This window comes from Suillus subaureus, assembly GCF_016647635.1.
Source record: "Suillus subaureus strain MN1 chromosome Unknown BJ212scaffold_1, whole genome shotgun sequence".
Taxonomy (NCBI): domain Eukaryota; kingdom Fungi; phylum Basidiomycota; class Agaricomycetes; order Boletales; family Suillaceae; genus Suillus; species Suillus subaureus.
In genome coordinates, this window is record NW_024538557.1 from 1,502,196 (window position 1) to 1,519,543 (window position 17,348).

The 17,348-nt window shown below is 42.0% G+C and overlaps 3 protein-coding genes across 3 annotated transcripts; 1 reads left to right on the top strand and 2 right to left on the bottom strand.

Moving 5' to 3' along the window:
* The first annotated feature begins 161 nt into the window (after positions 1 to 161).
* BJ212DRAFT_43973 (uncharacterized protein) lies at positions 162 to 1,163 on the top strand. Its single transcript, XM_041343209.1, has 4 exons — positions 162 to 276; positions 327 to 402; positions 465 to 767; positions 836 to 1,163. Exons 1-4 carry the CDS (start codon positions 204 to 206, stop codon positions 993 to 995), a joined length of 612 nt encoding a protein of 203 aa, XP_041200140.1. The 5' UTR covers positions 162 to 203; the 3' UTR covers positions 996 to 1,163.
* On the bottom strand, positions 1,133 to 4,513 carry BJ212DRAFT_1443407 (uncharacterized protein; the record flags this gene model as incomplete). The annotated part of the gene is made up of 20 exons (XM_041337822.1): positions 1,133 to 1,447; positions 1,500 to 1,680; positions 1,734 to 1,840; positions 1,894 to 1,986; positions 2,036 to 2,221; positions 2,271 to 2,442; positions 2,498 to 2,567; positions 2,616 to 2,734; positions 2,783 to 2,877; positions 2,927 to 3,024; positions 3,075 to 3,187; positions 3,241 to 3,337; positions 3,387 to 3,510; positions 3,557 to 3,673; positions 3,726 to 3,845; positions 3,919 to 4,110; positions 4,161 to 4,238; positions 4,293 to 4,339; positions 4,392 to 4,422; positions 4,487 to 4,513. 20 exons carry the CDS (start codon positions 4,511 to 4,513, stop codon positions 1,133 to 1,135), a joined length of 2,382 nt encoding a protein of 793 aa, XP_041200141.1.
* Positions 4,514 to 5,802: 1,289 nt separating this feature from the next.
* BJ212DRAFT_1257342 (uncharacterized protein) lies at positions 5,803 to 6,015 on the bottom strand (the record flags this gene model as incomplete). Its single annotated transcript, XM_041329846.1, has 1 exon — positions 5,803 to 6,015. A coding segment is annotated over one exon (213 nt), but the record flags the coding sequence as incomplete, so codon positions are not given.
* Between the last annotated feature and the right edge of the window lie 11,333 nt (positions 6,016 to 17,348).

Below are 17,348 nucleotides of genomic sequence, written 5' to 3' on the forward strand. Positions count from 1 at the left end.
GAATGCACGTTGAGAAAGGAGCCACAACTTTGGGAAACAAATTCCTTGAGCGGAATACAAGCTCACGTCTCCATCGGCCTCGCGCCCATCAGCATGAACGTCGATCAATTACAAACAAGGTCAAAGTGTGAAAATTTCGCCCAAAGTTCGCACCCTCATCTCTGAAATCTTGAGACTTGTACTTTTTTTTTGCCAAAAAGCAGATGAAAGGTCTCTCCTATAGGCCAAAAATTGGTATGACACGGGAGTTGGCGGACTTGTACCGCGAGATGAATCGTATGTAATATTAGTTAATTATACTGCGCAGACTCTCGGCTTAAAAGCAGGAGCATTCAAGGCTTTCCTCGCCTCTGCCTCTGTACACCTCAACATCAACGACCATTTCCTGCCCAGCGATCTGCGGTAAGCCCGTGCCACCTGCCAATAACGATGCCGCCGGGAAGATCTCACGAAGTCACAAAAAGCAGTGCCTTTGGTAAACTCAAAACTTGTCGCTTGCTTACTATTAGCGTTGTCCTACCGCCGCCGACGAAGTGTAAGACCTATTCAAACTTCTTTATCTTTACTATATCAAACTATCAAACTGAAATAGCTTGTCAGATGTGCTACCGACAGCTGCGATTCACCAAAAATGCGGCATGCGGTCATCTCACATTCGAAGGCGACACTTACATTGATTGTTTTGCACAAGACTGCAAGATCAGTACCAATCATCCGTCCACGTGCGGATCACCGGCGAAACCATGCAATTGCCGTCGGTATTACAGGTAAGCTACCATCATCATAGCATTTTTTGCTTCCGCGAAGCTTTGTGTCGCTTATTGTTATTCTCCAGTCAACCCCAGCGGCTGGTCACACTAGAAGTATACCGCATCCCTCAATTTAATTTTGGTCTGGTGTTGATCCGTCATGTTCACAGCGTCCGGGAACATGTCCACACTGCCCATCATGACAAGATGCAACTAATCCAACATACCTCACCGCTGGTCGTCTGACCTCAGTCTGTATATATATATATATCATGTCTTGGATCACCTAATATTCTTCCAATTATTCAGTTAGTGTTCATGTCTGCCACCCCAGTGGTTTCAAAAATCCCCTTCCCTAGAAATTATATCTTTACTATGTATAACTACACATCCAACCCCAATAACACGTCATCATCAATCCCACCGTCTCCATAGTCGACATCCATTTCGTCTTCCTGCTCTTGTTGTTGCTCCATGAGCAGCGCTTGTTCCTTTTGTTTCGCTTGCGCTTTCTCAATATCTTCCAGTGTCCATAACGATACACCAGTCTGATTTTCGTTTGGATTCTGCGAGATTGTGCGCATGAAGAGCTTGGAAAGTGTCAAGGCCATGTCCGTGGAAAGATTAGAAGCAACCTCGGTGATGTATTGGTTTATCCACCGGGGTAACTTAGCCCGTTTGTCGGCACGAGCAAAACGCTGTCACGATTGGCAAGTTAGTCAAACGATTGTTTGCAAAAGACAGACTAACCTTGTCCGCGAATACCATCAGACCCCAATCAGTCTTACCTCGCAGGACACGTCCAACGCATTGAGCAGCGTTGCGCATGGCATCAAAACCAAGGAACTCGGATTCTCTTATACGGTATGCATCACGCAAATACTCCAACCGTGCTTTTAATATCCGGCTCTCCGTGTATTGATATGGCACCCTATTTGCGATTTCATCAGTTGCTGGCTCCGATCTATGAATTTAATCACAAACCCAAACATGATCACAGCTCTCCCATAGTTGTGGTCAAAATCGATACCCTCTGACACTTTACCACGCGCGACCGACAGAAGAACGGCTCCTCGGCCATTATCGCAAGCCTGCAGTAATTCTGTGAGTGGCTGAACTTTTTTGTGGCATGGGCATCTCTCACTCGGCGATAGTTTTCCAAAGCGATACTCGTCTCGTTTGCATCTGGCGTTTCCACAAATATCAACTTGTTCTTCCAGACCTCGTTGAGAATACCCTAAGGAAATGATGAATGAAGTTCCATCTCTTGGGACACATAGATTTACCATATCATTCCAAGCTGCGACGATGGACTCCATGTAAAGGTAACTAGGGAAGAAAGCTACAATACCGTCCGGTACGATCTTGCTGTACTCGATGAGAATGCTTCCAAAGTTGCGGACTACAGCAGGGTCGTTTCTGACTTCGAAGCGTGAACTGATGGCAACTTGGTCACTTCCTCGCGTGATGACCTTCTATTTTTCAGTGGACAAGAGCACAAAGACTAACGAGACAACTCACCAACGGTAAGAAAGCATTGCGTGTGAGCGTCATGGGATATGTTTCTTGCACGACGGGGGTGAATTGCAGCATCTTCGGATACATGTCCAACGGGGATATGGTTCCTGAAGTAATTACGACGCTACTGAAATGCTCGAATACGGGTTTGATTGCGAGCGACGGGTCCAGGCATCTGAAATTAATGCTGAGTAGGCAATGAATTTCGGAACACGCAACCAAACTCTCACGTGAAGTGGAAGATGGGATTAGGGACGGTCGCATTATCGGTTTCGAATGGTTCAAGAATAAGAAGAAACCCTGTAACGGAGTTAATATATAGATATTAATGAGAATTAGAATTCGGACCCTTTTCGTAAGTTGCAACGAGCGTTGCAAAACTTGCAACCTTCTGCAACGCTGAGTGCTCATCTAGCCGATTCAGTTCCAATGTACGGATCATCGATTGTAGTCGCTCCGCACAAAACCTGAAGGCTGACATTAGAGAAAGTTGGCGGAAAGAAAACGATACTTGCCGTAATGGTCGCCGCTCAATATAAGTGATATCTTTCAAATGCTGTAGGAACGACAATGGCGTTTCGGCAACGACATGCAAAACGCGCATTCTAGTCTACGGTAACTGTCAACGGAGTATGCCACATGGGTGTCAGACTGAAAACCTTGAGATACTCCACGAATCGCTTCAAAAATGCCACAAAATGTTCGGCCTTTCTGATGTTTCCCGGAACAGCTTCTGTGAGGAGGTCGTCTGGCAAAACTTTCCTGGAAATCTCAGTATAATGGAGGGCCACTTTCTTTCTGACGAACCTGGATTAGCCATGAATGCGTCTTCGTCAGCAGCGTCAGTCGCTGACTCCTGTAGCCCCTCGACAAGTTTCGCATACTCGTCCTGTAGTTTGGCCGTGTCCGTTTTCTTGATCCTAAAAAGATGATGCTTGAGTGCTACGATCACAATGGTATATAAAACACTGACTCTTCTATTTTTTCACCCAATTTCACGACACTGCGAGCAGCTGAATCTAACATCGGTCGGGTCAAGTCAATGCTCAGTGACTCGATGCACACATTGTCTGGAATGAATTATAGAAAAATCAAACAGTTATTCGACAAGGGTCCTACCGATATTGTGGGCTTCATCAAAAACGACGATGGCATCTTTTGAAAGTTCCTTGGAAACTTGTTCGGCAACTTTGGGATCAAGCAGATAGTGAAATGAGTAGATGATGACATCCACGAACGGCATCTTGGACAGTTGATGAGGGTTACTGGGTGATATTGACGTCACTCACCATTCGCCGGACTGTGAAGTATGGACATGTCTTATTTTCACGCCCGTGCTGAAGAACATCAGCTAGTGTCCATATACCAGAGGGTATTAAGGACCCAGGTTCGCCTTTACCCAGGTTCTAAGATGACTCAATACCTATGGAGCAATTAATGTAAATTTCACTGCCTCACCTCATGCCAATCACACAATTCAACTGAACCTGGGTCTGCGCGACCTTTCTCACATGTAGCAGAATTGGTGAGGTCTCGACAACGAGCGTCAACTACCTTGCCCTTCTTCTCCTTAGAGACCTGGAAAGGTGACACCAAAAAAAGTAAGCTGTGGAACGGGCTCTTTCATGTTCATTATAAAGTGCGTACTCACATCTGGGTGTATGCAGAGGTTCTTCCTACTTGTGAGTCCGAGTCCCATAAAACTTTCTTCTTTTTCTTTCTGTTCAGGAGTCTCCGCAAACTTGATCCGGTATGCCATGAGACGCTTCAACTCGGCCAATGCTTTCTCGATCTCTGGAACCGTCCGTGAGCAATAAACAAGTTTCCGTTTCGTGGGGTAAAACTAGCGAGCAGCGCTCAAAAATCCACTGCGATGTGAGCTTGGAAACGTACCTGTTGGTATGACACAATTAGAGACAGCAATGAAACGGTTTTCCCTGTTCCTGAAGGCATTTCCAAAACGCAGTGCCCCTAGAGGAAAGCCGTCAGAATAGCAGGTCCAGAACAATATCACGTGTGCTGTACTGTTGCATCCAGGGTTCGTTTGAGATCACACATGTACGCATATTGTTCTGCAGGTAACAGAGTCAGCGTTAAGCATGGCTGGCATTTGAATGCACGAACCGGGGTAAATTCGGTCATAAGGGAAGATAATCTGAAGTAAAGGACTTCAGCATCATGATTCATTTATAACGTCCACCAAGCATAAGGATACAGACAGGTAGATTGTCGATAAAAAACTTCATGGACACCGAACTCGCAGATGGTGGCAAGGAAGTCTTAAGATGGACCAGAACTCTGGCGTCACGTCACCTTACACGTGACGCACACGTTGTCACCGAGTAGGTATTCAAACTTTCCGAAGGGCATGTCCGTCCAGGATCTGTTTGGCTCACTCGAGCGCCAAGTCACCATAATTTATATGTGAAAGGGTACGACAGAGTATGATACTACATCTGCCAAACCACTGAAATGAACACTTAACTTATGTGTGTTACAGATGTTGGACTCTGAGAGATCTGAGATGAAGAAGACCGAAGGATCCGACCTAGGTACAGAGAGTGAGTAAGTGAGGTATGAGCACAAGCCAAAATGGACTAAGGTGAGTGATGTATTGATGTTGGTCCGCGTCCTCCCTTTATTTTATATTTTGCATTCATATTCTACAGTAGTCAAGCCACCCAGCTTAAAAGGGCCACTTGTAGCGCTCAGGCATCTCAGTTCTTTTCAAGAGACTGAGATGTAAGTCCAGACCATCACCTGTATTCACAATGTTCTAATGCCCTAGTAGTGTACTTGTCCTTATAGACTCCTTGTCCCTCTTGCTCATCTAATCACTGCAACAGACACTTACAAACACTTATGACTTCAGACTGTAGCACACATGTGATTAGTGGAGATGCTTTCACCATTACTATTTTATTTTGCCAGTTTAAACTGATGAGAGATGGAGAATCAAATGTTTTGATCAATGGTAATCTATCACATCTCACTAAAGATAAAAGATGGGGTTGATTCTATTTATCTCTGGGATAAAATAAAATAAAAAACAGACAACATGATGCAGTTAAATTGCAAGCTGAGAACATAACACATAATGTAACTAATGCAAATCTGAGCACAATGAATGATACACCTCCTTGTCCAAGAAATTGATTAGGTAAAAACACTTGTATACCTCCATACTTGTCACCACACTCACTGTATGGTCAGTGTCTTAGCCATAGACAGGGATAAGCTCTACCACATGTGCAATATCTGTAAGAGGAATGACTGCACCCAATCTCATCTGCTGGCCTGTGTGCCCTTCCTAATATTTTTGGACTACTGTGATGGCAGGATCTTATGTTAAGGCCATGCTCAAAGGAGTAGGGGTCCACATGGGTATACCCCAGGGTGTCAAAGGCCTCACTTACTACACCCACGCCCTAACAAGGGGTACAGGTCTCATACCCCACCTGGACCTGTCAAGGGTCAACCCACACATCAATAGTCAACAAAAATGCATTATACTTTACAACACACACATAAGTAGCTACTGGTCAGTGACATCTGAAATGCAGTTCCAATCATCCTTGAACTCTTCCTCCTCTCCATTGATATCAGGCATATTACTAACCTTTATAATATCTTTAGTCTTCACAAGATTGAGGCTGCTCCAGGAGCTGGGGCAAAGCAGTGTGCAAGTTGATTGGGCTGAGAGATGTGAGTGGACATGCAAGAGTAGGAGATGTCTATGGCTAAAAAGCTATTTGACATCAATGGATATAGCTGTTAGCAACTATTTGGCCATTTATCAGAAATTATGATATAGAATAAAACTTACCAGGGATGGTCAAATATGTAGTTGAGTGCCATTTGAGACTATTGGTCTAATTCATTACACAGATCTGTTATCTTGGGAGGTGCCAGTGCTGGTAAAGAGTCATGGGTAATACATATACAAATGGTAGGTGACAACTTGGATCAGCATGACTTGACCTCAAAGGAGGATTGACATACTCACATACTGCAAATGGCAGGCAACAACTTAGATCAGCACACTCACAGTCTGTGAATGGCAGGCAATGATCAATATAGCTTGAGCTCAAAGTGAGGTTGGCACACTCAGAGGCTGTGAATGGTAGGTAATGACTTTGATCAGCATGGCTTGAGCTTGAAGCAGGATTGGTACACTTACAGTCTGCAAATGACAGGTGATGATTTGGATCAGCATGGCTGGAGCTCAAAGGAGGGCTAACACACTCATAAGCTAGGACAACAAGGCACTTCATCTGTGGGACTTGAAAACAGGTGTTGTGTTGAAGAAGATGGAGGGACATAGTAGCAGGCAGGTGTGGGCATTAGTGGTATCACAAGATAGGCAGTTGATAGCAGTCAGTAGGAGTGTAAGTACCACTTTAGAGTTTGTTTAGTAACTATTGTGTAAGCCAAAATTTTGAAATATAAAGTTTAGTTTATGACAAGCTGTAAGCTGAATTTGAATATGGTAAGCCCTAGCATACTGGCATACAGTAGTTTGACACTCAATACTAGTGCTACTGGTACTACCCATCAGTTTTATACCATGGACAGGTCTATTCATATACAGCCTCCTCATCAGCCCCTGCTTGGTCCTATATCAGTTGTTATGAACTAGGATAGTTCTTAATGACAGACAACTTGATAAGAGTTGGGACCTCTGCCGAGATTCTATGCAAGACAATAAGTCAAGTGTTCAGTGTAAGCTAAGACAGAAGGAGTGCTTCTATCTTAAAGTACAGTTCAGATGACAAGAGATTGGAGGTCTTTAGCAAAGGATATTTCAGGTAAAACCTAGTAAGATTAAAGTGAAGAACTACAAGATACATCATCAACTATATATAGTGAATATAGGTGGTTTAGGGCAGGTGTGGGATTGATGATGAGTCAGAGATAAGAAAGGACACGTCAGTGATAACAAGAATAGATCATCTAGCAATGGCAACGGCGATTGTGATGTAATACAAGATATGAGTCAGAGATAAGCCTGGTGGCAGCATCATGTAGCTTGTGGTGTAATACAAGGTAAAGAGAGAGAAAATGAATAGGGGTGTACATGATTGTAACATTAGTGGTTTCTCACTGCTCACTGCATTTGGCCAACTGGCCAGCTGGCACAGTAGACAGTCCATGAGTGAATGCTTTGCTATATTGTACTTCTCATTGGTATTCTTGTTGCTGCTACTGCACAAGTGGTTATTCCAGTGAAACAAACTTCCCAATGTGATGATCATGTTTAGGCTGGCCTACTAGGACCCCATTCTGCAATATATGACAAATCCTATTCAGTCCACACATCTCCTACCCATCTCTGACACTTTCCCGCCATCTCTGTATCTCCAATGCATCAGGCCTGTGCACTTGTCCTACTATGTCCAGTCCAGTCCCGCTTATCCCCACTGGTGCATAGTCAGTTATTTTCCATTACAGATTGAGTAGACAGTGTTATTACATAGATTCTCACAGGCCACAGTACCTCATGGCCTTTTACCTACATATCATTAGACCTGCAATTTCACTACTACTTTTGCCTATGGACTCTGGACTTTCATGTAGTTAGATATACAGTGGCTCAAAAAAGTGTCTTGATGTTTGTGACTTTTCATGTAATTGCTATATTATGAGCCAGGGCATGAGAATATGACTAAGACATAGGGAGGTGTGGGAAAGCTCTGCTTCTAAGCTTCATGTTTGATTCCTATATCATGGGAATATTATGTCATTGAGTGAAGATATGGTTAATTTAATTTGGTGACTCATTAAGACACTTTTTTGACTTTCAGTTTGGCTAACACAATCTCTATAATTCTAGTACTTGGTGCTTCCTCCTGTTGCTCTAATTACTTCCACCACTGTTCTATGCATACTATCTATCAATTTGAGGCATTCCTCATCAATAATCTTGCCCCACTCTGCTGCAACTCTCTCCCACAGCTGAAATAACCCCTATTGAGGATCTTGATAGACTACAAGTGATATCTTGAGTAATTACCAGGGCTGTTTAGGGTTGAGGTCTAAGGACTGGACTTGCCATGATAGAACACTGATACCATAGTTTTCAAACCATTTTATGCTCAACTTGAAGTATGCTTAGGGTCATTGTCTTGTTAGAAGGTAATGTCTTCTTCAGTAATTCTTGATTCTTGCATGCTTCTGAGCAGATAGTTTTCCAAAATTGAAATGTGCTGCTCTGCATTCATCCTCCCCCCCACCTCACAGAGAATTCCTACTCCATTCCACCTCATACAACACCATACCATCAAGTCTCCTACTTTACATACTTTAGTGTTTTCTTGAGTTTTTTTGTTCTAGTAGTTCTTCTGCCTTTCATCACATATATTCCTAGCTATCTGACCCCATCCTATTGATTTTTGTCTCATCTGACCAGGTAGCCCTATTCCAGTCCTCAACAATCCAATATTGAGGCTTTAAAGCCAAGGCTGGTCTCTTCCTTCTATAGGCTGAAGATAGGAAAGACTTTTTCTGCCTGTTTACAGCTTTAAGATTGGCTGCCTTAGAAGTATTCTTGACTATTTGAGTGGAGAGAGCAGCATAGATGATGTAATTAATAAATTTGGTGGCTTGAGTAGCATTGGCAGCCTACCTAGTTAGAATATTATGAACAAGAGATTTTTTGTTATATGGTATAAGCTTGAAAGGACAATCTAGTTTGATATTTTTCTTATCTGGCATGACTTTTTTATAATCCTAATGATAGTAACCCTGCTCAGACCAGTTTTGGTAGGAATCTGCCTGGTATACAGATTAGAAGAGCTGAGGATAATAATAGGGGCTATTTCAGCTGTGGGAGAGAGTTGCAGCAGAGTGGGGCAAGATTATTGATGAGGAATGCCTCAAATTGATAGATAGTATGCATAGAACAGTGGTGGAAGTAATTAGAGCAACAGGAGGAAGCACCAAGTACTAGAATTATAGAGATTGTGTTAGCCAAACTGAAAGTCAAAAAAGTGTCTTAATGAGTCGCCAAATTAAATTAACCATATCTTCACTCAATAACATAATATTCCCACGATATAGGAATCAAACATGAAGCTTAGAAGCAGAGCTTTCCCACACCTCCCTATGGCTTAGTCATATTCTCACACCCTAGCTCATAATACAGCAATTACACAAAAAGTCACAAACATTGAGACACTTTTTTGAGCCACTGTATAGGGTTGAGTGACCAGGATTACAATTGTCACTTAGTAGGAGGGAGAAATCCCTGATACTGGTCACCCCATACCAGTCCTTAGAGTTACCCTTGCCAATATATCTGTTTATCTGCTCTCCTTGACCCTGTCATATCTCATATGCCAGACCTAGATCCCATAATATTCCCACACCTTCTGAGCCTATGTCCAGACCCCACATCTGACTCATTCCCAGATCCCCTTCCATTGTGTGCTCCACACCTCAGCAGGATTAGCTCCACTACAGATTTACCCCTGAGCTCTGGATCTTTGGATCTGCACTACTAGCCTGATCCATACACCCCTATCCTGTCCACCCTATGTATATTCTATCCAGCAAGACATCCAGACTTTACCTCCTCAGATTCCAGACTACATCCACCCCCTTACATATCTCAGTCCTGTTTCTGCCTTGCCTTCTAGATCCCTGGATCTCTGGACCTCCAGATATTAACTGTAACTATCTCTGAATCTATTCCTACCCTCTGTCCAAGATCTTGCACCTATCCTTATTTAGGCATCTCTGCCTTTCTGGTTCTTGGTTATCTCTGTTTCCATCTTGCTGATTGATCCTTGTACTAGTTTCATCTCTAAGTTCATTTACTTATGTTCCATCTCACTTACTAATGTGTTTCTGCATGCTTGTACATAGCCTTACTTCTTTGCTTACTGATCCTCTTGGATATCCTCTAGTATATAACCCCTGTACAACTCCTGTAGAGTCCTTAGTCTGAATATCATCTTAGAATTGCTCTTGCATCTTCTAGACTTCAGTCCATCTGAGTATTGTCTTTTTCCATAAGGCCTAGGGATGGGTTTCCTAGGCCAGAAATCCAGATGTTGGATTTGTCCCCTATGTCTCTGTCCCAAGCCTAGGGATTGCTTCCCTAGGCTGGAGTCTTGCCTTTCTGGCACTTACCCTCTCTCTGGACTTTCATTCACTTCCTGTCTCTCTGACTCTGCCTTAGGGTAGTCTACCTCTGTTTGCTTCTACATTGGACAAAGTCCGATGTAGCCCCTATTCCTTCTGGACCTCTGGACATCCTGTCCTTTGTACTTCTAGATGTTCTGTCCTTTGTACCTCTGGATGTCCTGTCCTCTGTCCTCCTGTTCTTCCATCCTGTTTCCTCTAGAGGTATTGCCTTGGGGTCTCTTTACTTCCTATGCAGTGAGAACTCCTTTGAGTATTTCCTGTACTCCTCTGGAAGTCCATTAGACTTCATTGGACCATCATTGGACTTCATCTGAAATGAAGGGCACATACTCAGATAAGGGACACAGTGTATGAGCTGAGGCTAAGCCCCTCTGAATCAGTCCCTCTCCCTTGAGCACAGTTTTTAACAGACCTAAAACTATTGCTACTCATTCATTTGATGTTCCTTAATATCCCCAAGCTAATCCTGACACTTTCTCTTCATTTCCCTTACTCTCCCACCATCTCTGCATCTCCACACTAGCAGACCTGATTTCAGACCTTTGGACTTTTGACCCCTTGTGTAGTACTAATTATTGAACTTGACTAGACAGCAGAACCCTCAGGTCAAATGTTCTTGCTTGCAAGTGTAGCAGCTAGGCAGGACTAATAGACATATATTGGCTAGGTATTCTAACAACTATCTAGCCAAGTTGTGTTATCCACACTGAACCTCTAAGCCATATCACATATTTGCACTGCCTGGTCATGAATGAGTCATGCAACTTATTATTGGTCATCTCAAGCACATATACTGTGAGCTTGGGATGCATGTTCATGTTTTCAAAAGTCTGATAAATGAGCTTCATGCCCTCAGTCACATGGATTTGCAATATGTCTCACTTGAAGAGCAGCTTGCCATCTTCCTCTATTCTCATGTTACAGGATTCACATTCTGACATGTTGGCAAACATTTCTGGTGTTTGAATGATACAATTTCTTGGTATGCATAATTTATATGAGAAAAATCTATTGATTCCAATGCTCTTGTAGATATTTTTGCAAGATGCTCAATATATTTGCATCCTACCTGTTTTATCACAAGTATGTCATATCCACATATCTGGATCTCAGATCCAATCCTTATCTCATCTCAGATCCAATCCACATCTTATCTCTAATCCTATCCACATCTTATCTCCCTCCAACATCTCATCATCCATTCTGTCCACTCGTCCAGTCTGGTCCACAATTCATCCGAATCCACAACCAGCGCTCGTCTCTTTTCAGTAACCCCCTAACTCCAGTATTTCAGCTATCTGTACAGTGGCTCAAAAAACTGTCCGCATGTTTTGACATTTTTCACTATCTATGATATTGTGTGAGAATGAACAAATGCCTCAAGGACATGCTTATACCACATTGTAGTATGGCTTCAGGGCTTTCATTTGAGCCCTACACCGTGGGAATCGGTGGAGATATGGTGGAGACATAAGGCTTACAAAATCATGACTCATGCAGACAGTTTTTTGAGCACATATTAAAACTATATAAATCATCATTTATGACACCATAACAATCATGCCACCATTAAATAAATTATAAAGTGGTGTCATTATGTCATTTTAAAACCATATCTAACTATACAAACCAAAAATTTCCATATGTCATGGTTATATTCACCATGAAAGCCACCCCCCCTGCTCAAAGGGATAATATCCTCTCTCTTTCCTATTCTGGCCTCTCTGCTTGTCAAATTTCCTCTAGAACTGGAGTATCCAAGTCTACTGTGGCCAAGTTCATCAAAGAAAGTCACACAGACAAGGAAAACTTCTGTGAAGGGTGTCCATCCAAGCTCACCTCTACTGATAGGAGGGCTATTATTCAACATATCACTACAGGAAAGGCTGATAATACTGTCCAGGTCACCTATTACATCAATTCCACCATCACATTCCATGTCTCTTCACACACTGTGAGAAACATTCTCAAGACAGCTCATCTCAGGTCAGTAACAAGGAAGAAAAGGCTCTCCTCTCTATCACACATATGCAGAGATGACTAACCTTTGCCTTAGCCCATCAGAATTTGATTACACAGACTGGAAGCATGTTATATGATCATATAAGACCACAATAAATAGGATTGGGTCAGATGGCAAGGTATATATGTGAAACAAGAAGGGTGCTAGTCATCTCTGCATATGTGTGATAGAGAGGAGAGCCTTTTCTTCCTTGTTACTGACCTGAGATGAGCTGTCTTGAGAATGTTTCTCACAGTGTGTGAAGAGACATGGAATGTGATGGTGGAATTGATGTAATAGGTGACCTGGACAGTATTATCAGCCTTTCCTGTAGTGATATGTTGAATAATAGCCCTCCTATCAGTAGAGGTGAGCTTGGATGGACACCCTTCACAGAAGTTTTCCTTGTCTGTGTGACTTTCTTTGATGAACTTGGCCACAGTAGACTTGGATACTCCAGTTCTAGAGGAAATTTGACAAGCAGAGAGGCCAGAATAGGAAAGAGAGAGGATATTATCCCTTTGAGCAGGGGGGGTGGCTTTCATGGTGAATATAACCATGACATATGGAAATTTTTGGTTTGTATAGTTAGATATGGTTTTAAAATGACATAATGACACCACTTTATAATTTATTTAATGGTGGCATGATTGTTATGGTGTCATAAATGATGATTTATATAGTTTTAATATGTGCTCAAAAAACTGTCTGCATGAGTCATGATTTTGTAAGCCTTATGTCTCCACCATATCTCCACCGATTCCCACGGTGTAGGGCTCAAATGAAAGCCCTGAAGCCATACTACAATGTGGTATAAGCATGTCCTTGAGGCATTTGTTCATTCTCACACAATATCATAGATAGTGAAAAATGTCAAAACATGCGGACAGTTTTTTGAGCCACTGTATATCTGTCCTGCTCCCTGATCCATTACCTATGCTTCATCTCCGTTTCATTATTTGTGATCTGTTTCTACTTACCAATAGACCATCCATATGCTTCGTACATAGCCTTGGACTCTGCTGATTGATCATTCCATTAGATACCTATAGTATATAACCTCCTGTAACTCTCTGTAGTACCTTAGTTCAAATATCATCCTAGTTCTACTCATTCCTGTCCTCTGGACTTGAGTATCTCTACTCTCGTCACCCTCCGAGACTTAGGATTGATTCCTATAGTCTATCTATATCCGCCTCTGTCTCTGACAGTCCATTACCATTAGTTTCTAGTCTGGACTCATCTGGATTAGCCCTATGATACTTATTCCTCATCCGGAAGTTATCTGGATCTGCTATGCTACTCATCTGACCTTCCAGATGTGTTAGTCTTGCCTTCCTGAAATAAGGGGCAATACTTGGGTAAGGGGCACAGTGCACGAGCTGAGGCTGAAGCCCTTCAGATCCAGTTATCCCTTGAGTATGACCTTAACAAAGTATATCACCTTTCCTGGTGATAATGATCCTGTCCTCATCCAAATTTGCAACAATCCAAAACATTGGCCATACTTTGAGGGTGCTATAGGAGCACTTAATGGTAGCCACATCCATGCATTCCCTCCCACAGCTGAGCATCATGTCTATCATAACTGAAAAAGTTTCATTTTGCAGAACTGCCTTGTTGCATGCAGCTTTGACTTACTATTCATGTATACATTGACTGGCTGGGAGGGATCTGTGACTGACATGTGACTTTGGGATCAAGCATGCAAAGGTGGCTTAAAGATTCCTGCAGGTAAATACCTTCTTGCAGATGTAAGATTTCCCTCCTATAAAGAACTCCTCACTTCTTACTGTGGTGTTCAATACCACCTCACTGAATGGGTCATGCTGCTGCAAGGTAATTTTTCACTTGCATTTTTATTTTATTTGAATCAAACTAATATATCATTTGACTCATCAATAAAGAGGAACTCTTTAACCTTTGCCATGCCTCTGCATGAAACATTATCAAATGAATCTTTGGCATCTTGAAGTGACATTTTTGAATCCTTCTCTTATCTTTGGAGTACAAGATGGATATACAAGCTCATATTCCAGTAGCATTATCCATCCTACACAATTTTATTTAGATTCATGACTTATCTGAAGACCCTCTGTTGCTGATGAGTATTGTAAACAATAACCCAACTCATCAAGGAAACACTGATCTGGATGAGAGCAGACTGCTCATCTGAATTGCAAATGCATGCCATGATTACATTGCAACACACATGTGAGAGGACTATAAAGCTTTCTTACAGAACAATGACTTAGAAGATACTAATTTTGTTGAGAATGAAGATGATTTTTACCAAAGGCATGGGTGTGATAATAAGATCAATGCAGAATAGATTTGTTTATATTAAGTACAATTAAAAGTTCTATGTGAAAATGATACATGCTACAAGACTATTTGTATGAGAACAGTGAGAACACAAATGTAGGGTGTTAAGGTCATACTCAAGGCTAAATGGATCTGAAGGGCTTCAGCCTCAGCTCATGCACTGTGCCCCTTACTCAAGTATTGCCCCTTATTTCAGGAAGGCAAGGCTAATGCATCTGGAGGATTGGATGGATAGCATAGCAGATCCGGATGACTTCTGGATGCAGGATAAGTATCATAAGGCTAATCTGGACAAGTCCAGACTAGAAACTAGTGGTAGTGGACTGTTGTAGACAGAGGCAGATGCAGATAGACTATAGGAATCAATCCTAAGTCTCAGAGGGTGATGAGAGTAGTGATACTCAGGTCTGGAGGACAGGAATGAGCAGAACTAAGTTGATATTCAAACTGAGGTGCTACAGAGAGTTACAGGAGGTTATATACTATAGGTATCTAACAGAATGATCAATCAGCAGGGTCCAAGGCTGTGTATGAAGCATATGGATAGTCTATTGGTAAGTAGAAATGGATCACAAATAATGAAATGGAAATGAAACATAGGTAATGGATCAGAGAGTAGGATGGATATATAGATAACTGAAATACCGGAGTTAGGGGATTACCAAAAGGAGATGAGTGCTGATTGTGGATTCGGATGAATTGTGGACCGGACCGGATGAGTGGCAGATTGGATAATGAGATGTTGGAGGGAGATAAGATGTGGAAAGGATTGGAGATAAGATGTGGATTGGATCTGAGATGAGATATGGATTGGATCTGAGATCTGGATATGTGGATATGACATAGGGCTACAGTTTAGCCTACAAATAAGAAATGAGTAAACAAAAGTTAGAGCTACAGAGTAGGGTCCTCCTGTCTAGCATGAATGACCATTGATCATAAAAATATAATATGCAGCTCAGGATCATTATCATTTATAATTATATCACATGCCACTGGATCTGTCATGTGTACATACAGAGAAAGTACTTTATTGTCTACCCAAATCTCTGTGGTCAACTGAATGAGATTCAGTATGGATGACCTATGCTCAACCACACAAAGCTCATCAGTAGCACTGCTGAAACTCATATTCAACAAATCTAAAAGGTGGTTGATGGTGCCTCAAAGGTTTATTAGCACAGCTGTGTTGGCAGTGTCCTGAATATTCTTCTTGCTCACACTTGGGTATGTCTTGCTACTACCTATTAATAGCTTTGGCTTCTTATCTGATTCTAGCTTCATCATCTGTGAAACCAAAGTCTACATGGTGAAAGAGGAAGCTGAATGACCATGAGTCATTTGTGAATATGAGTACTTGCCAGTGCTAGAGCCTAAAGATAGAGCAAGAGCATCACTCATACCACTATTTGCAAGTGTAGGACTAGCAGGAATACTATTGCTAGAGTCATAAAAAGGCCATTCCAAATAAGGAAAATATCAAATTATATCACCCCTTTAAGCTCACACCATATGGTAAAAGATCTCTTGCATATCATATTTTAATTAGGGAGGCTACTAATGCTACTCAAGCCATCAAATTCATTTAGTCCATCATCCACACCACTGTCTCCACTCAAATAGTCAGGAATGTTCTAGGCAGCCACCCTTAAAGCTATAATCAAGAAGAAAAGCTTCTTCTATCTTCAGCCAATAGAGGGAGGAGACTAGCCTTTGTTCTAAAGTACCAGTATTGGACTTTGAGGACTGGAATAGAGTTATCTGTTCAGATGAAACAAAAACCAATAGGATGGAGTCAAATGGCCAGGAATATGTATGGAAAAAGGCAGAAAAATTCCTGGGACAAAGAGAAGTCAAGGAAGCACTCAAATTTAAAGGAGAAGACTTGATGGTATAGGGCTATACAAGGTGAAATAGAGTAGGGATTCTCTGTGAGTTGGAGGGAAGGATAAGTGCAAAGCAGTACATCTCAATTCTGGAGGAGGGTCTGCTTAGAAGCATGCAGAAATGAGAAATTGATGAAGAAGATGCTATCTTCTAATAGGATGTGGATCTCAGGCATACTCCAAGTCAGCTACCAAATGGTTTGAAACTATGATATTACTGTTCTATAATAGCCAGTATAGTCTTCAGACCTCAACCCCATTGAACAGCTCTGGAAATTGCTTAGGACATTACTTGCAATGTATCAAGATCCTTCATAGGGGCTATTTCAGCTATGGGAGGGAGTTGCAGCATGGTGGGGGAAGATTACTAATGGGTAATGCTAGGAATTAATAAAGAGCATGTCTATAAGAGTGGCAGAAGTGATTAGAACAACAGGAGGAAATACCAAGTACTAGAATTATAGAGATTGTATTGGTCAAAGTCAAAGTCAAAAAGTGTCCTAATGAGTCACCAAATTAAAATGTCCATGTCTTCACAGGATAACATTGGATTCCTACACTATATGGAACAAAGACAAAGTGAAGAAGCAAAGCATTCTGATACCTCCCTGTAGCTTGGTCATGTTTTTATGCCCTGACTCACAGTGGAGCAGTTATGTAAAAACCCACAAACATTGGGACATTTTTTTGAGCTACTGTACTTGTTGTTCTAGGTACATT